Source organism: Ambystoma mexicanum, chromosome 6q, assembly GCF_040938575.1.
Source record: "Ambystoma mexicanum isolate Mex_15411 chromosome 6q, UKY_AmexF1_1, whole genome shotgun sequence".
Taxonomy (NCBI): Eukaryota; Metazoa; Chordata; class Amphibia; order Caudata; family Ambystomatidae; genus Ambystoma; species Ambystoma mexicanum.
In genome coordinates, this window is record NC_090937.1 from 1,044,196,011 (window position 1) to 1,044,222,331 (window position 26,321).

The following is a 26,321-nucleotide window of genomic DNA, read 5'->3' on the forward strand; positions in this document are numbered from 1 at the left end:
GGCATCATTCAAAGATGGTCCGAACACCACTGAGGGAGGCAGTGGTTTTCCAGGTGGACGCTGATGGGGCAAGTGACTTTGTTGCTTCTTATTCTATTAAAGATTGGAGTACGGGTAGCTATGCTGAAGGGTTGGGGACGGAGATGAGGGCTAGATTGCAGCCACAGGGGGAGGCATATGGATGCTTTACAAATTTATGCCGGAGTATTATATGAGTAATGGGCTGGCTCTTGATCGGTGTGCGGATGGCCCCATTTCTGGTCTGCATTCAGTTGTTGTTTTATGGTGGGGGATGGGTGTGGAATGGGTGAATTGGGGTTGCCTGGTGGGGTGGGGTGGGATGGGATGTTGGTTTGGGGCAATCTGTTTGTTTCAAGTTGGTAAGGGTGCTTGGTGGGGAGGAAAGATGTTGGATTATAATGCTGAGTGCAATGGGCACGTATGTGTATGATTGTACGATGAGACCTTTTGTATGGGGTCTTCTTGCTTGGTGTGCGGTAGATGGGGCACAATACCTTGACATGGGGATCTGAAAGTTATGATTTAGCCCCAGATGGCCATTAAGCTAGCTACATGGAACATAAGAGGGGGAAACCACCAGGGGAAGATGAGGAAACTTCATGCTATCAATGTGGCATTCATTCAGCAGACACATCTTATGCAGTCCTCCAAAGGTAAATGGGCTTCACAATGGGTTTATCACAGATACTTTTTCTCCTTTTCCACATACTCTAGGGGGCTAGCTATCCTTATTCACAGTTCTCTTAGGTTTTGATTGCAGGGGTGTCCAGAGACAAAGAGGGCAGGATGCTGATGGTGAAAGGCTACACAGAAGGTGTTCCAGTTGCACTGATTAATGGTTGTACCCCTAATTACGATGATCATGGATTCTATGATTTTCGGCAGCTGGGGGTGGGGACTCAGCTGTGATTTGAGGTGGCGATTTCAACACAGCGCTCAATCCAGGGCTGTATATGTTTGGGGAAGGTTCGAGGGGGTGTTCCAGGGTGGGTCAGAGGGTGAAGGAAATTTCAGAGCTGCATGGCCTAGTGGATATATGCAGGATGATACATCCTGACCATAACGATTTCCCATTCCACTCATGGATTCATAACACAGCTTCACAAATAGATTTCCTATTCATTTACATAACTACTAAAGTAACATTCGAAGACTGTGAAATCCTCCTGCGCACCTTATACAATCATGCGCCTGCCAAGCTGATATGTCCCCTCGTCCCCACGATTTTAGGAAAATGGGTTGGCATGTTAAATCAGAGTCCTTTAAGGACTGGGTATTTTATGAGGAATTGCAGGTTGAGATCAACTCCTTTTTTGCCACTGATGTGGACTCAGTTGCAACATTGTGGCTCACTGTGAAACATTTAATTGTTACATAAGAGGGGTATGCATTGCCAAAGAGGCTGGGATTCCCAACTCAAAAAGAATCTCAGCTAATAGGGGATAGAGGTACACTGGCAGATATACATAAAGAATTGGATACGTTCAGGAAGAATACCTTCAGATAAGTTAAATATTTGGGCAGGACCCACCAAATATAGCAATATGGCGAGGACCAGAAAAACAAATCAGAATATTGTTGTCAAGGATGCTCTCTGTGGACAGGAAATCAAGGTACATAGATGCAGTTAAAGATAAATGTGGCGTGTGCAAATTCGGATCATCCGATATTGCAGAAACATTTTGTGAATTTTATTGTTCCTTTTATACTCCGACGGGGAACCAGATCCAACAATACTTAGAAGAGGTTGAGCTATGCTGACTAATCCATGACATCACTGTAAAAGAGATATTGGAAGTTATTAGAGAGATGCTGGGGTTGAAAGCCCCTGGTCCAGACGAAATTGCTGTTGAATTTTACAAGGTGTATGCAAGTACATTGGCCCCTCACTTGCACAGAGTATATCTGGAAGCTGCTGAACGGGTAATCTTCCCACCATTGCTGCGTGAGGCAACCATCACTTTATTGCATGAGGATGGGAAAGCACTGGATGAATGTGCATCGTACAGGCCAAATTCCCTCATAAACATAACCAATAAGATATAGGCCAGCTTACTTGCAAATAGACTACTCCCTTTTGTGCAAGACCTAGTAATCGCAGAGCAATCAGGGTTAATTCCAGGCCGGAACACTACATATGTTCTGCATAGATTTTTGGGCTACTGGACATAATCGATAAGGAGGTTCCTGCAGTTTCAGTTTTGCTTGATGCCGAAAAGGCGTTTGACTCAGTTGAATGGCCCTATTTGTTAACGATACTGGAAAGACTGGGATTGGAAAATAGGTTCATATCATTGGTGGCTTTTCTGTATAATTCCCCAGTGGCTATGGTAGCTGTAAATGGGATACCTTTGGCTATGGGTAGCGGGACAAGGCAGGGTTGCCTCCTCTCACCATTGCTGTTCACTCTTGCTATGAAGCCGTTGGCGGCTCTAATGAGAAGACAACATATTCACAGGGGCATACAACTATATTCACATAGACTGATCATCCCTCTATATGCAGACGATTTGATGTTGTTTGTCAAAGAGATGCGGGGGAATCTCGGTCCAGTGATGGGACAAGTAACCCGGTTTGCGGAATATTCCAGGCTGCAGATAAATCCTGGCAAGTCAGTGATTTTCCCCTTGACAAAAGATATATCAGCCTATGGATTGACCAAGTTGGCTTTGGGTTTAAATGCCAATTGCATAACACAAGATACCTGGGAATAGAAATTTTCCGAAGGCCCAGGTATCCTTTTCAGGGAGAATTATGGGAGGGCAGTGGATAGACTTAAGGCTCAAGTACAGAAATGGAAAAGTCTCCAGCAATCATTGCTTGGGAGAATTTTCATATTTAAGATGGTGAGTCTACCAAGATTTTTCTATCTTTTCCTGAATAGTTCTCTGCACCTTCCGTTGCTATTTTTCAGTCATCTCAAAGGAATTTTATTGGAAATGTTATGGGTGGGGAAACCAACTGCAATCAAATGGGATAAATTATCACAGATCTTTACCAAGGGTGATCTAGCACTCCTGGATTTTGAGAGATATTGCCTTGCTTCTCTACACAAGTTCACTTTTCATCAGTATGGTATCCTGCAAGACCCTCTAGACCACATATATAGGTAGAAAGAGCCATACTAGCACTGGCTCTTCGAAGGATGGAAGTAATTAATAAATCCAAGCATAGGCCCGGAACGTTGGACCTGTGATGCATGGCAAAGAATAGCTACTAAACTGGGAGTCAATGGCCCTCATTACGACCCTGGCGGTAAGGGGTTTACGCCAGCGTTAGCTGCGCCGACCCCTTACCGCCAACTACGAGTTCCCAGAGCGCCATGGTCACTTTTCCGCCCGCTTTGGCGCTATGGGACCTCGGTGTTAATTACGCCACCGTAATGTACGGTGGCGTAATTAACGCCTTCCCCACTCCCATTGAGCCCTATGGGGCCGAAATGGGAATGGGGAAGGGTAAATGGGTCAATGGGGACTTACCGCCCCGCCAACCTCGGAATGGGGCGGTAAGTCCGCCATCCGCCATGGCGTAAAGGGACTTTGCGCCATGGCCGTAAAGTCCGCGGATGGCGGAAAAAATCCGCCAGGGTCGTAATGAGGGCCAATGTGTTATAGTTCTCATTGATTCTGATCCAGCATGTATCTGGGATGGGAATAACGTAGGAGAAGACTTTTTTTTGGAGGGATCCTTTCTGACTTTAGAGGCCTTTAAAGAGAGAGGGGCACCACTGCTCTGGAAATATTTCTATACTTTAGGCTGAGGAATATATTCAAGGCATGTGTTCCATCTTTCCCAGCACAACCACCTATATTCTCACTATTGCATGATGTTATTGTAGCTCAGGGAGGGGAAAGGTTAATTTCTGAAATCTACAAGCGGTTTAGGTCCGAGATTCCACATGGGAGCGCATCTTCTAGAACAAAGTGGGAAGTATGCTTGGGCACAGGGATTTGCGATGCAGACCAGCGTTACATAATGGGTCAAACCAGAAAAGTGTCTCTGAATTTTCCCCCAGCCAGGGAGCATAAGTACTACCCAGCGACAACACTTGAATGTTCATGATGCAAAGGGTCTCTTGTAGATTTAATTCATTTGGCCTGGGTCTGCCCTCAGATACTAGACTTCTTTAGGGAAATAAAGGGTCTGGTTGGCTCTAGGATTGGAACCTGCCCATGAACTGAAGCCGCAGGGAGCAACGCATCACAGACACTACTCAGACGAAGAGCCCAATAGGAGCTAGACTGCCATAAGGACAGCCACCCACAATAAAACAAGAACCCCACCCAGGGACCGCAGCATGACATACTTGCCTTGAGAAAGACCCGTATGGGTTGAAACACGTGTCGGCTGACCGCACCAAGGCATAAAATGCCATAACAGTGTTCTACACACTAATCATTGTATCAAGTGGAATCTTTCATAAACCATCAATAAAAGCGAACCTGTATCGCACTAACTACCGTGTTAGAAGGATTATTGATACCGAATCAGACAAGATAACCAGGAGTAAACCCACCTCTCATTCTTTAGGGAAATATATGATATTGTGTCTCTCATAGTTAAAGAATTAGTGAGGATGGACTGGATATTGGCCATTGATATCCCACTGCATAGGTTAACAGGGATACTTTTGTTGGAGGGTAGCAATGGCGTGGTGGAAGGGACTCAGACCGTTGGTGGCAAATTGGTTGGTGGGCATGGCGTACTCTCACAACCTGAATATAGTGTATATACGTACTATGCCGCAGTAGGCGCAATATGTTAAGTCTGTATTTGCAATACCTGTTGTCAAAGCTGGTGGAAGAACCTCCTGTGGATCACTAAAACAATGACTTGATATATGCTGGTACCTCCCGAGGGGCTCCATGGTATATGTTATTGGTAATTCGAGTTCACAATCTCTCATGTGCCACTGAATCGTTCTTGTGTTTTATGAGAAACAAAAAAAGATAATTTAAAAAAACAATCATGTGTTAACTCAAATATAGACTTCTGTCATATATGTGTTAAGCTCAATTTTGTATTTTAAACCCCATATGCTGGCTGCTACCAGATTAAAAGGAAAAGAACTTTGGTGGGCTATGGGGTTACCAAACTCTTGGTCCATTTTTGATATATGGTTCGATTACATTGTCCTTTTGCCAGTTCTGCTGTGCCTGAGGGCCCACTACCTTTGACTCTCCAGATGCTTTGGACTACACCTACAATCAGCTCTAGCCAGCATTGTCAATGGTGTAGGATCGTGGAGGTGTTTGTCAGAAATATCTGGAGAGCCACAGATTGCAGACCCCTACACCAAACAAGCTCTGTTTGAATCTGGACCTAATTATCTAAGTACAGTAGGCATATATCCTAACTGAAGAACGTTATTAGTTTCTTGTACTGGACTTCACTTCTCTATATTCTGTTATAGGGCCGGACTAAGAAAGTGATGAGGGTAAAAAATGAGTCCCTAACTCCGTAGAGGCTTGAGGTGTGCAGTGCGTATAATGACTCCACCCAACACGAGCACTGATAAGAAAAGCACGCCTATAAGACATGGACAATGAGGAAGTTGATGAAGGATAAAGTTGCCTTGGCCCACAACTCTAAGGTGAGGACATTTGTACAGCGAGTCATAAATGCCAGCCATTCTGAACATAGTTTGGATGAATTTAAATCAAGACTACAAGACTCCTACATCTGCACTGACAAAATCTGTATTCTGTTATTGTTTACAGTAACACCAGGATACCTCCCCTCTTACAGCATCACTCTACAGTTTTCATCAGTGAACCATTGTTGGGCTTTTCAATAACCTTTACTCCAACCCTCGAGTAAATGAATTCACATGCATAATGAAATAGCTATGTGTTTATAGAAATATGTGGAAACGTCTTAAGAAGTCAGAGCCACTTGTTTGCTATGGACATTTCTGCACAAAAGGTGTAACATTGCATGTTACCTTACCATTGCATTTTTATCTGCACGATCGTAAAGTGCACAATTACCCACTACACTACTGAAATGTTCATCTGTCCCTGCACATCAGAATTTGTATTTAGATCCTAATATTTTCAGTTGCGCTTTGCAGGCAAGACCCACCAATGTGCCAGGCAAAACTTCTGATCACATCAGCTACGAGTCACAAACCGCAATGCAAACATCTGGTCATAACCATGTAAGCGTCTCTCTAAATTGGTGACCTTGGACGATCCGGCCACAATATATTTATTTAGCTAAATTGAAACACAGTAATCATAGCAACCATTTATTCATCAAAATGCAAATGCTTTTGATGCAAAATGGCTTTTCAAATTAGAGGAATAACATCAATTAAAATATGTTCAATATACCAAAATGCAAAATGAACAGGAAGTAAGAAGTAGCAAGAGGAACTTTCATGGTTTCTCACAAGACTTCTCGCAGTATCTGCCCTGTCCTCCACCCATGACCACAGATAAGATGCAGCATTTCTGTACCTCGGACGGCAAGGATAATTTAGTTAACTTGATACACCAGTCTACCAACATGCATTTTGCCCTTATAAAAACCAGGAGTGTAAATGTGATGCTTCTGGCTGAGACCAGGGCTTCTCAAACTCTCAGCAGCCCTGCATTTTTCAGGGCAGGTAGTCCCCCTTTTTTGGTTTTGGTGAATTTTGGTTAATTGATACAGAGAAGAGACAGTGTAAAGGGATGCCAGAAAGCTGACTTTGGGGTTGGCATGACAACTGGAAATTCTTCAGCATACTCGGCCGACACACTTAATGTTATTTCTTGTTCCATTACACTGATGTAATCCAATAGTGGTTTGTTTAACTAATTTCCTCCCAATCAGGAGTTCTATACCATGTCACATGTGCAAGGAAGGCATGGTATCGAGCAGTAGACACAGACACAATGGATACAAGTTTCGAAAACCTTTATTTAGTATTTTGGTTGGTAGAATTTCTAACTGGCCCATACTCTAGAATGGGAGTATCATTGACCAGTAAATAAAAAAACAAACAGGTCCAAGTCAGTCTAGTCGTTATAAAAAAAGCCTAAACTAAGAAAAAAACCTAACCTTGCCCTCCTTCTCAAAATGACAAATGTGTTAAGGGAATACAAAAGGAAAATTGTGTCTAAAAGAAATGTCAGAATGGCTTCAGTAACAACTCCCTTCCCCACGTTCAGACCCACGGCGTCTAGAGAGTTTCTTAAAAAAAAAAGGTGGATGGCACAGTACTATCAGTCTTGCACACTTCCTTAGACTTCCCCCGCCTTGTCATAAATACACTGTTCACATCACAGTTTCTCAATTTCGCACAGTTCTGTACAGGCTTCCATCTGCCGGGCTCGAGCCTGTCTCTTTTTGTTGGAGTTCCCTTCACCACGATTTATCTTATGTATCTTTTCACTGTTGAAGACTTTTGAAACTGCAAGGATTTTACATAGACCTCTGCATGACCACTTTGACCTCTCTTTCAACAATTTGTACAATTCAATTCACAATCTTCCTCATCTTGTAGCAACAATGCCTCTTGTTACTTGTAGTTCCTATTCTCTTTAAATTGCCCTCTTGGCCTTTTTCAAAGTTCACATACTTCTCGCTTTCTTCTTCTTCAACTTTCTTTCCTTATCGCAGTTAGTTTCTTTCCATAACAGAGACTTTCGAATGTGCGACTTTGCCTCACAGGACCACTCTGGTACTTTGTATCCTTTGCTTTTCAATTCAACAATTGTTCTTTCCATTTGCATTTTATCAGCACATGTTCAACCTTCAACTTTCAGATCATAATTACTTTCTCTTTAACACAAATCAGACTTTTTTTACCTTCATAGCTCACCGGTCATGCTAATTAGTCTTCTTTCATCCTATTCATGCAGCAGTTAAGGCTGTTACCAGCACCTCCTCTGCTCCTCCCCAACTCTGCCGTTCACCCAGGAGGGTCATTGGCCTCTTTCATGCACCTTGAAGGTTTCTTTCCTCTGCTCACTCGGCTTCAGCTTTGGAACGCTTACGGCTTCCCGGAAGTGTGGACTTCTCACCAGGCTCCCTCTTTTGATCCGTACAACTGCCGATCAGCCCGTTGGACTTCCCACTTCCACCGCCTGGTACATCAGCCCAGAAAAAAATGTTCCTGCTCGTGCCCAGCCTCGCTCAAATTGTGCCTGTGCCTGCCACCTTTGATTCTCACAGGGAGTGTTAACAAATGGCAGGTGTGCATTGTTAGGACTACGTGCCTGACTCTGCCTGTTCTCATTACAGAGACGGAGCCAATGCAAATCAGTGGGGGTAATCTTTCTGACCTCATTCCTCATCTTCCTCAGCTCAGTACTGTTGTCAATGTAAAGCTGCGAGGAGCTGTAGTTTCCCATAAAATAAGCAAGGATAGTGGTTAGATGGGTTGTGGAAAATGGGAGATACCATGTCTCACCAGTGAGTGCTTCTGCCCCACTCCCTGAGGACCCCCTACCCAGGTGATCCTCCCTCGCGTGTCTACCCCCAGGGGCGGGATCCAAAAGTGATGGCCTTTCCCTGGCCACATGAGTATGGGATCTCCCCTGGGACTGGGTTGTGAAACACCCTCTGGTTTTTCACACGTGTCTGTGTCACTTTCAAAGCTGGGACTGCTTTTCACAGCCGGAGGGAGCTGGGCATTACTTGGTCTGCGTTCCAGGCCCCTTTGTGCTACATGTAGGTTTCCCTTTCTGAATGCAGTTAACATACAAGCGATTATTTTGTGGAGAGGTGTAGTACCACTGACAACATACAGATGTGTTTATTGTCATTGGTAGTGCATTTCTCCAATCTCAGTGTGATTTCTTATGAGGACATCTATCTATTGACAGTGGTACTGTACCTCACCAATAAAATAAGTTGTGAGGACATCTGTAAGTTGTAGTTCATTGGATAGGTGCATTACCACCGACAAATGTTTTCTCCTGCTACAACCCGTTTCCATTTCTATTTCCTATTTCCTATTTCCCTGATTCTTGTCTATTTAAATTTTTTTCTGGAGAGGTGTGGTACCACTGATAACATACAGATGTCCTCATAATAAATCTCAAGGTGATTTCTTATGAGGACATCTGTATGTTGTCAGTGATAAAATACCTCCCAAATAATACAAATTGTGAGGACATCTTCAGCTTGTAGTTCATTAGATAGCTGGGCCCCTAGTCCCATCCAGGTGTTAAGTACCGAAAATGATGTTAAAAGCCTTAACGACCTTTTCGGTACTTAAGACCTATTCTGAAGGTGGCGCATTCTTCCGAAAGTCGGAAGGAATGCGCCTCTTTCGGAATACATGTGGTGGTTGCTAGGATGGGTTGGAAACCAAACTAGCAACCGCCACATGCGTAATCTGGCTTTTTGGAAGGGTATTCTTGTGGCACTCCTCCAGTTTAATATGTGCACTAAAATAGCGCAAATATACAGTACCCTTTTGGTGGCGTTAGACTGGAGGAGTGCCACAAGAAGACTTGTTTGGGGAAAATGAAAGTGTTCATATACACCCGTGTGTTGTATATGAACACTTTCATGTACACTAAACCAAGCAGCTTCAACGTTGCATTCTGAAACGTTGAAGCTGCTTACTTTGGTGTACATGAAAGTGTTCATATACAACACACAGGTGTGTCGGAGCACTTTAATTGGCACCAAAGTAAGCAGCTTCAACATCCTGCAATGTTGAAGCTGCTCACGTTGGTGTAAATGAAAGTGTTCATATACACCTCCCGGGTCATTCCTCATTCCTTCCCTACATGCTAAATGTAAAATGTAATAAACAATTACAAACGCCAGAATGATTGGCTTAGCCAATGCTTGTTAGCCTAGTGGCAGAGGACAATGAAAATAGAAATTATTACGCGTGTTACTGTTTCTTGAGCCCTCTTCTTACACATCCATAACACTTGTTGATATCCACATGCTAGTAGGATGTATGATTTGCTCAAGGTAGTGTCCATTCCCCGTAGGATGTATGATTTGCTAAGGTAGGGCTCTATTCTCGGTAAGATGTATGATTTGCTCATGGTAGGGCTCCGTTCCCTGTAGGATTTATGATTGGGTAAGGTAGGGCTCCATCGCCCGTAGGATGTATGATTTGCTAAGTTAGGGTGCATTCCCTGTAAGGTGTATGATTAGCTCAAGGTAGGACTCCATTACCGGTAAGTTGTATGATTTGCTTAAGGTATGGCTCCATTCCCCGCAGGATGTATGATTTGCTAAGGTAGGACTCTGGTCCCTGTAGGTTGTATGATTTTCTAAGGTAGAGCTCCATTGCCCACAGGATGCATGATTTGCTAGAGGTAGGTTCCATTCCCCTAAGGATGCATGATTTGCTGAGGTAGGGTTCATTCCCTGTAAGATGTATGATTTGCACAAGGTAGGGCTATGTTCCCTGTAGGATGTTTTATTTGCTCAAGGTAGGACTCCATTCTTTGTAAGATGTATGATTTGCTGACGGTATGGCTCCATTCCCCGTAGGGTGTATGATTTGCTAAGGTAGAGCCCATTCCCCATAAGATATATGGTTTGTTACGGTAAGGCTTGATTCCCTGTAGGATGCATGATTTGCTAATGGGGGGCTCAATTCCCCATAGGATGTATGATTTGCTAAGGTTGGGCTCCATTCCCAGTAAGATGTATGATTTGCTAAGTTTGAGCTCAATTCCCCATAAGATGTATGATTTGCTCAAGGTTAATTCCCTGTAAGATGTATGATTTTCTGAAGGTATGGCTCCAATCCCCGGTAGGATGTATGATTTTCTAAGGTAGAGTCCATTCCCCGTAAGATGTATGATTTGTTATGGTAAGGCTGGATTCCCTGTAGGATGCATGATTTGCTATGGGAGGGCTCCATTGCCCATAGGATGTTTGATTTGCTAAGGTTGGGCTCCATTCCCCATAACATGCATGATTTGCTCAAGGTAAGGCTCCATTCTCCGTAGGATGTATGATTGCTATGGTTGGTCTCCATTCCCCATAAGATGTATGATTTGCCAGGGTAGGGCTCCATTCCCTGTAGGATGTATGATTTGCTAAGGTTGGGCTCCTTCCCTGTAAAATGTATGATTTGCTCCAGGTAGGGCTCCATTTCCCATAGGATGAATGATTTGCTAAGATTGGGCTCCATTCCCTGTAAGATGTACGATTTGTTGAAGGCAGGGCTCCATTCCCCATAGGATGCATGATTTGCAAAGGTTGGGCTCCATTCACTGTAGTATTTTGTAGAAAAAAGAGGATGAGGCGCGCACTCTGGTTCCCAGTCATGTTTTCCTGCAACTCAGTTTGTCTTCTCCTCCAAACGTTTTCTTGTCTCAAACAATCATCAAGAAGGCTGTTTTCCTTTTCAGGTGTTGCTTGTTAGTTTCCTTTAAAGTCGCAAAGGATTCTGGTAGCTGTAGTAGCACAATGTTTTCACTTCAGGTGATCAGGAACCAACTCCCCTCCAAAGCACAAATCTTACCCATGATAGGGGAGGGGGAAAACCATCATTATGGATCTCCTTGGTAAGGCATGGTGGCCCTGGTGCTGCTGCCTCATAAGCCTGGGACTTAAGTAACACTTTGTAGAAAAAAGAGGATGAGGCGCGCACTCTGGTTCCCAGTCATGTTTACCTGCTACTCAGTTTGTCTTCTCCTCCAAACGTTTTCTTGTCTCAAATAATCATCAGGGAGGCTGTTTTCCTTTTCAGGTGTTGCTTGTTAGTTTCCTTTAAAGTCGCAAAGGATTCTGGTAGCTGTAGTAGCACAATTATTTCACTTCAGGTGACCAGGAATGAACTCCCCTCCAAAGCACAAATCACAAATGGTCTTCCCCCTCTCCCTATCAAGGGTAAGATTTGTGCTTTGGAGGGAGTTGTTTCCTATTCATCTGCAATTGAAAAAAGTGCGAGAATACAAGTACCAGAATCCTTAGAGACATCAATGTGAATTAACCTGAAACACCTGAAAAGGAAATGTTACTAGACACGCCTGAAAAGGAAAGGAAACACAGCCTCCCTGATGATTGATGGAGTCAAGAAAAAGTTTGGAGGAGAAGACAATTTGTTGCTACAGCAGGAAAACGTGACTGGGAACCAGAGCGCGCGCCTTGTCATCATTTTTTACACTATGTTCCAGGAGTCCCGGGCTCAAGAGTCTGCAGCACCAGGGCCATCATGCCTCACTATGGAGAGCCAAAAACATGGTTTTCCCCCTCCCCCTATCAAGGGTAAGATTTGTGCTTTGGAGGGAGTTGTTTCCCAGTCACCTGCAATTGAAAAAAGTGCGAGAATACAAGTGCCAGAATCCTTAGAGACATCAATGTGAATTAACCTGAAACACCTGAAAAGGAAATGTAACTAGACACGCCTGAAAAGGAAAAAAAAACACAGCCTCCCTGATGATTGATGGAGTCAAGAAAACGTTTGGAGGAGAAGACAATTTGTTGCTACAGCAGGAAAACTTGACTGGGAACCAGAGTGCGCGCCTTGTCATCATTTTTTACACTATGTTCCAGCAGTCCTGGGCTCAAGAGTCTGCAGCACCAGGGGCATCATGCCTCATTATGGAGAGCCATAAACATGGTTTTCCCCCTCCCCCTATCAAGGGTAAGATTTGTGCTTTGGAGGGAGTTGTTTCCCAGTCACCTGCAATTGAAAAAAGTGCGAGAATACAAGTACCAGAATCCTTAGAGACATGAATGTGAATTAACCTGAAACACCTGAAAAGGAAATGTAACTAGACACGCCTGAAAAGGAAAAAAAAAACACAGCCTCCCTGATGATTGATGGAGTCAAGAAAACGTTTGGAGGAGAAGACAATGTGTTGCTACAGCAGGAAAACTTGACTGGGAACCAGAGTGCGTTCCTTGTTATCATTTTTTACACTATGTTCCAGGAGTCCTGGGCTCAAGAGTCTGCAGCACCAGGGCCATCATGCCTCACTATGGAGAGCCATAAACATGGTTTTCCCCCTCCCCCTATCAAGGGTAAGATTTGTGCTTTGGAGGGAGTTGTTTCCCAGTCACCTGCAATTGAAAAAAGTGCGAGAATACAAGTACCAGAATCCTTAGAGACATGAATGTGAATTAACCTGAAACACCTGAAAAGGAAATGTTACTAGACACGCCTGAAAAGGAAAAGAAACCCAGGCTCCCTGATTATTGGTGGAGTCAAGAAAACGTTTGGAGGGGAAGATAATTTGTTGCTACAACAGCACCTTGTCATCATTTTTTACTCCATTCACTGTAGGATGTATGATTTGCTAAAATAGGGTCAAAAAAGGAAGTAGATCCACACCTCACCACCCAGCCTTAACCGCTCTTTCAATATTACGGCAACTGATGGCCATGAGTCCGCTAGAAACTTTACATCCACCCTTCAATAATAATAATAATGATTTTTTATACATAGTGCTACACACACATAGGTCTCAGAGCGCTGAAATAACAGAAGACATTATTACCCCAGAGAGTGGTACTCAATTTACCGACCTCCGAAAGGATGAACGGCTGAGTTGACCCTGCCGGGATTTTAACCTGCGCCAGCAGTCTGCGCACAGATATCAGGGGCGAGCGCTTTGCTCATTGTGCTTTCTGACCGGCTTGAACCGTGCCAATATATGTTGGCAAAACTGTAGATCACCCATTGGTCACACCCAATATTAAATCATGGAAATTTTCAGTTAATCCTTCCACATCAGATTATTCCTTTGTCACAGCAAGACTATTATTCTTCATGCCTGGGGCTACCCCATGAATATTGCTCTGACCCACACCTGAAGTGCTCTTATCTCTCTTCCATTGCTTGTTGAATATGTGTGTGCAGAGCACACGGCTACCTCCATACATGGAGATCCACATGGGACTCATTCAGTAGGACACTATTGCTTACTGGTACTTATTAAATGTAGACATGTACAGTATAGCAACCATTCATTTACTCTATAGTTATAGCAATCTATGATATGTTTAGCTCATCAACAGAGTTCACAAATTCATACCTTGCACATAGAGTTCTCAGAGCATATACTTCTCTTAATTCATTTCAATGGTGTAATGTACTCCTATGTACTTTTACGTATGCACCTTTACAAATCATGTCTGTAATCCCTTAACTGGCACATCATCGACTTCATGCTCTGGCTCGCACCTTGGGATGTGATGGAAATGTGCTGTCCTTTTAGGCGTAAAGCACTGAACTGATTAAGGTGTGTAAGCTCATCTGGAATTACACGTGAAATCATTGTAAGCGTGCCCACCTCCACATTGAAAGGGTTGATAGTAAACTAAATGCACACTCTAGGGCGTAGAATGGATTTATAATTTCCCATAGATAGGCACTACCATTCACGTGGCACTGCTTCTGCTTTTGCAGTGCCAATAATGCTATTTGACATAACATGAAGTGACATTACTCTCTTTGTGCTCCTGGAACTTGTACACAATGTAAACAATATTTGAGACAATGCACAGATATACCTATCCTTATTGCTGGGATTTACACAACAACAGGATTCAGTCAATTCAGCACCAGTCACAATGCTAGGGCTATCCGTAGTAACATCAGTGAAGTACCAGAGTTTGTGGAAGCCGACTGCAGAGAGTAAACTACCATCACTGTCCTGCTTTCCTCTTAAGGGCAGCCCCTCCATTGTTTAGAAACCAGAGATTGGGGTACATGGAAAACTTTTTTTACAACACTTGAAGGCGGTGCCTGGGAGCCATTTTGTCAGGTAGCCATTTCTTGGCCTATATGCAAATTCTTTGTGATAATCCATTTCATTGCTTCCCTGAGCATGACGCAGCTGAAAGTGAGTTGCTGATGGCAGCGCGTACGTAGTCTAGTTCTGGCCAAACGTAGTCTAGTTCTGGCCAAACAGACAAAACATTGCAGGAGCTGTTTCACTGATACAACTGTGGGCAACAGTTTTCTCAGTTTTGCACCCTGTTCCTTAATCAATACTGTGCTGGGAAGGCAAGAAAGGTTTGCAAACTGTTTTCTACCCAACAACAGGCTTCTGATTCTAAGTGACCCTCTGGTTTGTGATTGCAAAATAGCTGCATGCATGTAGGCAACTTTGAGACTAAGGCGCCCATCCGCAAACTCAATCTGGAGCTACTCATCATTGCCAAAAGCAACATGGCACCATGCAAAAACGTTCTGCTTCACAGCAGAGGTAAAAGCTGCGCAAGGTCACAGAAAGGCAGCCAGCAGCTAGATGACCCAACCGCCAACCCCTACATCCAGCCTCACATTCCAAAACCACCCGCACACATAACCGTGCCCAATATTAAATACAGCATCCATCAATACTATAGAATACATATTCATCCGCCGGATCTCAATTCAAATTTGATCAATTGGAATTTCACTGTCTGAGGGAGTCATTCACTTTTTTGTAATATTGTGTTTTGCTCAGTCCTTCTGAGACTGATTTCTCAGATTTATATTTTGTTTTGCACACTGGGCCTGAGTCGCAAACATTTGCACTGGAGCAAATGAGATCCGCCTGTGAGCATCTTTGATCAGCTCCTGCTACCGTATGCTTGTTTCCCAAAGCCTACAATTGGAGAAAATCTAGAGATGTCTGGAGCATCCCTGAGATGCCCTTGAGCCAATCGTTGTGAAGCATCGCAGAGATGCTCCAGGCATCTCCCATTAGGATCCAGTTTTAGATTTTGTGAATCACCTATACGGTTGGAGGTGCACATCAGAGTTGCTCAGGTAAATCTCTGATTTGTGCAAATCTTTGTGAATCAGGCCTTATGTATCTGGGAGCTTTTCAGTTTTCATATGGTATGGGAAAAACTTATACGCGAGCCCCCACTCACCCCTCGCACAAAGGTGTTAAAAGGTAGTTCTCACAGCAAAACCGTGGCAGATTGTTTTGAATCTTTGCTAAAATCAAAAATAGTACACCCTGCAGGAGTGAAGGAATCAGAAAGCAAGTTACAAAGGAATTTCTAAAAATACAATATATGCTAATTTCTAGAAAATACACTTGGCAACATACAGCAATTGTACCTTAAGCAGGATACATAATCTACCAGCTGCCAATAGGAAGAGTTAGAGCCTTAGAGAAAATGTGTTCTAGGCAGCAATTTAAAAAAAATTGGCTGCTGAAAAATGTGTCGAAAATGTTGGGGTATCCCCAGAAGTGTTTAGAAGTCTGTGGGATACTTTAATTGGTCTTACACAATCCATGCCAGATAGCGGAGGAGAATGGATCCCATAAGCTACGTGAGCTTCTGGCTCAGTTGTTTCCTGTAGTAAAGTTCCTCAGAGCAGATCCTAAGCACAGCAGGTATCCGAAGGGGATGTCTTGGCCTTTAATTGGGCCAGCCGATGCCACATGGTACGTTGTTTAGCACGTATAGGATCCTCTGGGTGGTAGCTAACACTGACTTTGTTTTGTAAAGTTATACATGTCATTGGCTTGGACCAGCAACAGCCCTCAGTCAACGTCTATGTTTAGACTTAAAATCATGAATTGTTTTTGAGTCTCACGTTTGCTATTATGGGCTTTCACTCTTGAACAGTGAGCTAAAGCTTTCATCAGGATTTGTCCTAGGTTTGGACAAGCTGAATGAAGTGAATATGCGCCTGATATTTGTGAGGTTTTGTTCGCTGGCTCCACCATACCAAGGAAAAAAAGAACTGCATGTACGTGCTTCGTGGCTTTCAATACTGGTAAATAGGATCCCAACAAGCTGCTGGAATCAAATACTGGCATCCAAATGACAGAGTGCAACAATGCAGGTGGCATAGAGAAAACAACAGCTGGCACAAGTAGTGCTCCTGATTCACTCTGGCTTTATCGCCTGGCACTAATAAGAATGTGGGCTTCTACCAGTGGCGGATGCAGTTTTTGGTACCAGAGGGGGCGGATAGCTCCCGAAGAGGTACCAAGATTCTAAACGATTCATGGCTGAGCCTTCACGGGGGGGGGGGGGGGGGGGTGTGGTGAATGTTTTAGTGAAGGGTCCCAAATGTTTCCTCAAATTAGTCCTAAATAATTAACGAGGGTTTGGGGGTGGCGGGGGGAGAGGGGGTTTGATAATGGGGTTCCATCAAAACATTTATTTTTAAATAATGTGCTGAAATTATGCATTTTGCAGAACATTTTTGAAGAAAAATTAGTGATACAATTTATAGTTGTTTCTTTACAGAAACAGCAAAAGTGTCCAGTAAATTTCAGGATTTATGGCCAGTCATGCCTAGTGAATATTTTGAATGGAGGGGCCTAAATATTTGCTGAAATTGCGTGAGGGACCGAGCGTAGCAAGAGAGCACAGAATAATTAAGTGGGGGAAATGTTTTAAAATAATTTGCTGAAATAAAGATGTAAAAAGCCATACAATTTATAGTTGGTTCACATGAACAAATCCAGCAAATGCCATATCAACAGCAGTACACTAAATAGGAGCACTTTCTATTATTTTCCTTAGGCTGCAGCCACAATCTATCTATGTCAATAACAGTCTCCAGTCTCTTTAATTCACATGCGTGAGGATGGTGCCATAACCTACCTATGCCAGTAACTGTCACTTTGAATCACATGCATGAAGCGCTTCATGTATGTGAATTAAATTGACCATTACTGGCATAGATAGGTTGTGGCAGCAGCTAGCTTCATGCATATGATTTAAAGTGATTATTACTGGCAAAGTCTATTGCCGTACCTATACCTGTGCCAATCCAGTGGGGTTTGGGAATGGGGAGGAGGTATAATATTAGGTTAAAATGTTGCTTTATTCAGCATGCCCTCTGTGGAAAAACTGGGTAAAAAGCCAAACACTTTGCAATTAGTTTTGTAGGGTATCTCCAATTCAGAAATGCAACAGATGCAAGCCACCAGCAGTGCACAGAAACATTTCACAACACCCACAGCATAAAATCCTTTTCACACTGGCTGTGCCAATACATTGCCATGCTGGATGCAGCAATACTTGCCAGAATTCCTATATAGGGACATACTCATATTTGCTTTGCACAAAATGTCATTATTGGTACTATAAGAAAACATGTTCACACTGGCTCTGCCAAATATATGGCAGTATCCCAACCAATGAACATGCTTCTGTTGGCTTTGCCTTTACAAAATACCATGTCACAATAGGAAAATATGTCCAAAGTGACTGCACAATATATTCAATCTAGACAGGTAATACCACTTATCACGTTGGCTTTATTCTTGATGCACAGTAAACACATTCATGCTACCATAAGAAAGGGTTAGACTGGCTGCCCTGAAACGTCAGTCTAGCCAAGTTATAAAACATACCATGTTTGGTTCATCATAGATGCCCAGTAAAAAAAAGTCATGCCACGGAAAGAAAGGGCTGAACTGGCTGCCTTAAAATTACAGTCTAGCCAAGTGATAATACTTAAGATGCTTGCATTATCATAGATATCCAGTTCATGCCACAGTAAGAAATGGCTACACTCTATGCCCACAATATGCCAACCTAGCCAAGCTGGTTAATAACAGAAAGGTTGATGATTTTCTACTGGGCATCTAAGAGAGATGTCAGTAAAAGATGTGCTGTTAACACGCCCCACCCTAGACACCCGCTCCCTCTCACTCTCACTCATTCACATACATAACACGTACACATATGAAATCTTACCTGAACGCAGCCCCAACCCTCAAACACTTTGCCGACAGCCTCCCGCTACAGCAAGAACAGGAATCAGGAAGCGAGCTGGAGCACAGAGGATGTGGCTCCCGCTATGTTTGTATGTGCAGGGAGATGCAGGTGCATAGTGACCCCTCACACATACAAACATGAAGCACCCGAACTTGCATCCCCAAGAGCCATTCAAGGCTAGGGAAGCAAAACGCCACAGCCTTACATGGCTCATTGGACATGCGCGGCTTGGGAACAAACTGTCAAAGGGCAACTGCATTTCCCATTCACAGTTCAAGCCAGCCCAGGAGTGCTCCCTCAACTGCAACAAGCAGCTGATGGAGCGCTCCTGGGCTGGTGTGGCTCCTCCATAATGGACGAGAGCCCTGGTGGGTCAGCGTCCCCACGCCCTTTATGGAGCCGCCTCAGGCCACAACCTATCTATGTCACAAATGGTCACTTTAAATCACATGCATGAAGGCTGCAGCACCTCATGCCTATGATTAAAAGTGAGCATTTCTGGCATAGATAGTACCATTACTGGCACAGATGGGACAACAAAAATATGACATCAGTAGTAATTTTAAATCAAATGATTTAAGCTGGCGCCACAACCTATCTATGCCAGTAATGGTTGCTTTAAATCCCAAGCACGAAGGCTGAAGCGCTTCACACATGTGATTCAAAGTGGCCATTACTGGCATAGATAGGTGGTGGCAGCAAAGACCAAATCAAACTTAATGTACAGCCAACACAGCACTTCTTCAGTTGGTATACGTCGATCATCACATCGTAATAGATTTTATCGAGGATGATGTGATCGAAATTTTTAATGAATTTCATGGCAAATATATGTGGGGGGTTGGTTTAGGGTAATAATTAAAGTTGGGGGAGATATCAGGGATGCGGGGTGTCTCCTTCGACATATATTTGTGGTGAAATGTATCTAAAAAAAGGAATTCGATCAAATCGTCCTGGGGCAAAAAACCTCGATGAAATCAAGCAGACCTCGTCTGTTCACACCACGAGAATGGGAGCTTTTTTTGATTTATTTATTTATTTTTTACAAAAAATACTGTATTTGTGTTTGCTGCTCCCATTAAACGTGTAATGGCAGGTATGCCCGTAATACCAAACGGAACTGAGGGAAACGCCCCCAGAGCTGACTACACCCTTTTCGTACTATAATAATGTATATATATGCTGGTCAGACAAGATATAAAAATTGGTATACGTGAAACATATTGGGTCTGACTACAAAAAGAATAGCGCAGAAATCAGGCTTTTTAATGTCTGATTCTATGAAATATGGTGGTCACCTTAGTCATAAAAGTGACCTAAGAGTTTCATGCTGGACCAGCACTCGTGCAAATGATGTGCTACTTTTTCCTTTGCATAGTTTGACGCTGGACGGCACTAATGTACAACAAGCTCATGGCACAGAAGGGGGGGGGCGCTAGAGGGGTCTCGAAGGGCCTCTCACAGACAATGGTACAACAATAGGAAAAGGAATTTGCATGGCTAGGAAAGGGAGACATGTTTGCGTTAGAGCAGCAGGTCATATTGCTGCTGTCCTGAATGAGAAAGGAATGCGTTGAAGGATTGGAGATACCCCTTCTGGGCGTTGCTGATCTGACATGAACTTTCTAGACAGCAGCACGAGACTGTGATTGCTTTCCCACGCATTTTAATCTGCATTACGTGCGTGAATATTGGCTGGTCATTGGAATGCCTCGAAAATAACCCCTCACACTTGTGGATTTCACAAAATTATGTACAGGCGCAATGCAAGGGTATCTGAATGTATGCGCTGGTTAAGGCAAGCAACCGGTTGCCATTCATTTCAATGGGACTGTCTCGCAGGATGGTAATGATACATCAGTCCACTATTATGTACACCACCGACCAAAGCTGACCTTAACAACCAACCCCATGGGGCATTATGATATGTTCCCAAGTCTATAAAAATGCTGAGACAATCATCTGGGCAGATGGATTCTGAGGGGTAAAAGCAATACTGCCTTACCATTTGGGAAAACTGATAGTGTTTCCAAAAGTTCAAGCTTCGACCGGTACAGGACTATATAGACCATAACATATATCTTAAATCTGACCCTCATTGTTAGAGAAAGGCATTTCATAGTATATTATAGGATTATAGGAGTGAATGATCCGTTCAAAGTGAAAGACTCATGGCAGCATTGGAGCTGCCATGGTTTACACATGCTAAAGCCACAGGTGCAGGTTTGTAAATAGAGAGCCGGATTCTCAAATATGTGCACTGGAGCAGATCAGGGATGCCCAAGAGCATCTCTGATTTGCACTGGATCATTTATGCCTGATTGGCATAGGCTAAAACTGGAGCACATCTGGATATGCCAGGAGCATCTCTGAGCTGCTTAAGTGCAAATGCGATGCAAAGTGTGGCTCAAGGATATCTTCCCACGAATATGCCCCACGAATCTCCGGATTTGCTCCATTTTTAAGCTTTGTGAATCGGGCATAAGGTGACAGCAGCAAATCAATGATGCTCACGGTTTCCTTGCTCTCATTGCACCATGATTGGCAGGCTACAAGATGTGAAAAGCTTGACTTGACTCTAAAGGCAAGCCCAGCTCCTTTATTAAAGTCATGCCGACAAACACCACGAGGCAACAGCCCCAATCAATACACTGCAAGTCAACAAACGAGTCCCTTGACAACATTCAGAAACAATGTTGTATGCTGAATGATTGGTTATGGCCTCTAGCACCTTAGACCATATATGCGGCAGCTGAATGATTGGTTATGGCCTCTAGCACCTTAGACCATATATGAGGCAGTGGCGTAACACAAAATTGTGGGCCCCCCCTGCGAGCCATGCTAAGGGCCCCCAGCTCGGCAACAAATCACGGGTTGGGCCACCCTCTGTGCCGGCCTAGATTAGAACGCTTGCGCAATATGCACAAATGTGCTGCTGCAGGGGTACGCCACACACTGCACTAGGAGAAAGATATATATATGTGTTTTTATACATTATACAGCACACTTTCGAAGAAAAATTGGCTAAAAAGCCAGAGCGTTTGCAATTGTTTTGTAGGGTAACACCAAACCAAAAATACAATACATGCAAGTCCCCAACATTGCCCAGGAACATTAATGCTTTGATTAATGTAATACTTTGCTATTAAAAATGCCATACCACAATGGAAACATGCCCATCTGGCTGCAAAATGTAGACCAGTCAAGTCACGTAATAACATTACAGTAAAGCATGCCAGACCACATTTAGGCATACCTAGACTGGTTGCACCAAAATGCCATTAGAGGCAATAACACTTATGATGGCTGTTTTGTCACAGATGCCCCGAAAAATATGTAATGCCACAATAAGAAATGGCTAGACTGGCAGCATCCAAATGCCAGTCTAGCCAGGTAATTACGCATAGCAGGACTGCTTTATCAGAGATGCCCAGTTAAAGAAAAATTTGAGCAAAACTAAGAAATGACTAGACTGGCTGCACCAAAATGCCTCTCTAGCCACTAATACCACATATCATGCCTGCTTATCCTGGATGTGGATGACCATTACGATTTATCACACAATCCCCGCCCACACATCCCCTCTAGTTCCCAACCCCTAAAATCAGCTCCATGCCTAGAATTACCTCCATGTCCCTCGTCTTCGTCCCAATACTTACACACGAGGCAAAGCGCCTCATACAAAAGTACTGGGATGGAGAAGAATAGTGCTAGGAGTAATGAAGATTACAAATCAGTAATCAAGGCTTTTAACACAAGCAGTAGTGCAACCCCATTAAGCCGACTCTCCTTCCCTCCCAAAATGTTGGGCTATGGTGACTTGGCCTGGATGACCTACAGAGACCTTGCAGGACAGAACAGGACACATGTGCTAAATGGTGGGTGGGTTTCACTGTCAACAAAGGGTGGGAAATTACTAATATAAAGTAGTTCACTGTTAGTACCTGCATTCAAATGCATACTTTATTAGGCAAGTGAAATTGTGATGTGGGGTTAGTACTTACATGCCAGGGGAGTGATTGGAAGGGTAGAGAGGGGACAGGGGACTGTTCATTCTCACAGCAGGCAATAAGGCTGTGCTTTCAGACCTCAAAGACTCAGTAAAAGCTTGTGGGAACCTATTTGTCAGATTCGGGGATGTATCGGGCCTAAAAAACAACCTTGGTAAATCGGAAACTGATGAACATAACGGTGGGGAAGGAGAGGGCCAGGGAGCTGAAAACAGCATCCCCATTCCAGTGGTGCCCGGCCGGGATTAGATACTTGGGGGGCAGAATCACCCCGTCTTTATCATAGTGGTATGCAGCAAACTATCCACCCACACTGAGGGCAATTAGGCAGGATTACCAGAGATGGAAGAGTCGAAGGGTCTCATGGAGGCGCAGGATGGCAGGGGTAAAAATGATTACGCTACCAAGATTGCTCTATCTCTTTCAAGTGATGCCCTTGCGAGTGACCCAGGAGTTTTTCAGGGTATTGGGGAAGGCAACTAGAGACTTTGTACGGGAGGGAAAGAGAGCAAGGATAAGCCGTCAGCTCCTGATGACACAGAGAGAGAGAGGGGAGGAATGGAATTTCCCAACTTTCAACAATACCACAAAGCAGCTATACTCCGGGTGATAAGGGAATGGTTCTCCGAGGGGGAATCCAAACAATGGATGCAAATGGATAGGGCGTTGGCGGAGCATGATTTGGGGGAGGTCCTATGGCTCCCATGGCAGAACAGGCCCAAATACTTATATATGAGCTGGCAGACACCTGGGACAAAGTGATGCAGAAGAAAGGGATTACGACCTTTCCCTCCCCATTTACCCCAATCTTCAATAATAAGGAGTTCACACTGGATCTGGAAGGAGGGCATTTACGGGATGGAAGGGGGGATGTAGGAAGATTAGAGATATGTTCATAGGGGATAGAGTGAAAACATTCCAGGAATGCAAACAGGACTTTGGAGTTGGGGAAGGGGAAAGACATAGGTATTTTCAAATAAGGCATTGGGTTATGAGCGGGGCAATTAAACAAGCTGCCACTTGGCAGCTGACTATATTCAAGAAATACATGGTGACGAATGATGGGGCCAAGGGCCTGATATCAGGGCTATACAAATACTAGATGAGGCCTCCCCCCAGCAGAAATGCCGTATATGACCCGCTGGGAGAGGATGCTAGGTAAAGAGATTTCGAAAGAGGACTGGGAAAAGTTATGGAGGAAAGTCCCAAGTTGGCAAGGGCAGCACAACTCCAGGAGGCCTGGTATAAATATCTGTTTGGGTGGCATTACACACCGGCACACCTCCACAGAATATACCCGGAGGTCCCCATATACTGTTAGAGGGGCTGCGGGGAAGAGGGTACGGTGGCACATATATGGTGGGAGTACCTGAAGATTCAGCCTTTCTGGACGGAGATTAGCCCAGCGCAGGCCCAAGCTTTTGGGGGTATGAAGGGGACCCTAGACAATGTTATGATTGAAAGAAACTGGGATAGATGGGAATCCGGAGGCAGGGAGAAGGCAAAGGTAATTCTAACACTGGCGGCAATGCCCCTCATTGTCCAGAACTGGAAGAGCCTGATAAATTCAGACAGAACAAGAATGGCTTCGGAAAGTATGGGAGCTATTCACCCTAGAATGGGCCACGTACGCCATGAACAATAACCTCCCGACATGTGCATCGGAATGGGGGGAAACGCTGACCTTCCTGAACGGGGACTTTATAGCGCAATGGTGTCCTCAAAGACTTAAACTATTGGACGAACACGGAGAGGCTCAACAACGAGAGAACGCAACATCCAAGTTGCCAAGGGGGGGAAGAGGGAGGTAGGTCAGGGTGGGAAATGTTTAACCTGTTGTAATTCAATAAAAAGAAGTTAAAAAAAACAAGGTCTGCGTGCCGACAAGGACACTCCACGAGTCTGCACGCTAAAAGAAAAATGTGCGCAATGCGTATTCATGGAATTGATCACGCAAAGTAACCGTATTCGCAAATCACGGGTGAAACGCCCCTGACACGCCCACACGCAAAGCAGATCAGCTACCTTTTTGCACTCCCCCTTCAAACAGTGCGTGGGGTGCCCCGTAAGCAATCCTGCGACTCAGGGTGCCAGGGCGGGGTCCCCCATAACTGTATCTGGCACCCCGACAACATGCTTATGAAAATCCGTAACTCAGCAATAACTCGGGAAATGTGCGTGCAAACCGATGTAAAACTCTCCAGTACCCCGCTACATAGCTTACGTGCACCCCTACGGTACATCGGAACCCTGATTGAGTACACGCACCCGAAATCGGAAATGCAATCCCACCTGTGCGCTGATAATTCTACGCGCAAGTGTACTTACGCCAGCCTTCGGGTGGCAGATCCTATGAAGGACTTGCGTGGGTCTTTCCCAGGCGAGACGTTGCATGATCGATTCTATGACTATGTCACTTGCCGTCCATTAGTGGGCATGCAAGGGACTGCCTGAAGGCTGTCCCTTGGAACGCCCACTTCTCTGCAAGTAAGTCCCCATTTCTGTGTTCTGCCCCCTTCCCAGCCCTCTGCGCAGGCCACGCCCATCCTCTGCTCAGAGTCTCGCATGAGGCACAGGCGTGCCAGGCCAGGGCGAAATCCATGCAATTTAGGAAAAGTGCAGTGTATTCGATTCCATGAATCGACAAACAGAGTTGCACATGCAGATTGGGCGCAGGTAGCCTATTTTCCATGCAAGTAATTCCATGAATCGGCCCCCAGATTTCTTATGCACAATTTTAAAGCGTGCATGCATAACATATTATGTCGGTCAGCTTGCATATTCTCATTTGCAAAAAGCCAATTTTTCACTTTGCGTATTATGTTTACCTGTATTATATTAGAGTGCTACAGATGACCTCATCCCTTAAAAATGTCAAAATGTAAGCGATGCCCCACAAAATATGTTAACAAAAACCGGAGGATAGAAAATAAGATTACAAAATCCATTGCCTTCTTTCTCTGTAAGTCTTTTTTCATTTGATCATTTGAGAGTAATTTGTAACAACAAACTAGAACAAGGAAAAGTCAAGTAAACAGCAATGGCTTTGAAAGCTATGTACAGTGATAGGAATGGGCAGGGTAATTACATTTTAGCTGCTGGGTTATTTCCCCCAGGCGTGGATGGTTGCTCAGCATCCTGGTTTACAAGGCATGTTGGGAAGGAGCACCCGTCCCCGAGACTGAAATAGACGAGAAAGGGATAATTAGGACATTCTCATCCTTGCATCACACAGGCAATCTCATGTTCAGTGCACTTTCTACCGCTGGTTCGTAATAGGCCTATTTGGAATCAATACTTATTACAATGAAAGCTTGTAAATGTTCAATGCTTTTGCTCTACAGATTGTTCTTTTTTGCAAAGTATCTCTTTCTTCCTACCACAACAACAAAGGGCTGTTTGTTTTCATTAAAAGCTCAAGTATCCAGTCACTAAGTTCATAGGACTGACCCACATTTTGTTTCGCAAGCTTCCGGATGGCAAGGCGCCCTCTGCTGGTAGTTCTGATACACCAGATGGCATTGTCACTGTAAAGACAACCTTTTTCTTTTGGTGGCACCTCACTTGAGAGACCGCCTGAAAAAGTGGCGCACAGACTGTCGTCATAAAAAAAGTTAAACATAGCAAGTGTGACGTCCTTCTATGACTAGGCTATGAGCTTTTTTTTTTGACAAAACAAACTTC

At 44.1% G+C, this 26,321-nt stretch overlaps 1 protein-coding gene across 4 annotated transcripts in view; it reads right to left on the bottom strand.

Annotated features, from left to right (window-relative positions):
- Positions 1-26,321, bottom strand: part of ZDHHC2 (zinc finger DHHC-type palmitoyltransferase 2) — a 1,080,498-nt gene that overhangs the window by 312,883 nt on the left and 741,294 nt on the right. For all 4 annotated transcript variants that reach the window (XM_069631585.1, XM_069631586.1, XM_069631584.1 and 1 more), the window contains one exon: positions 25,726-25,818. In XM_069631585.1, the coding sequence (XP_069487686.1) occupies positions 25,726-25,818 (93 nt within the window). The remainder of the gene's footprint in view (positions 1-25,725; positions 25,819-26,321) is intronic.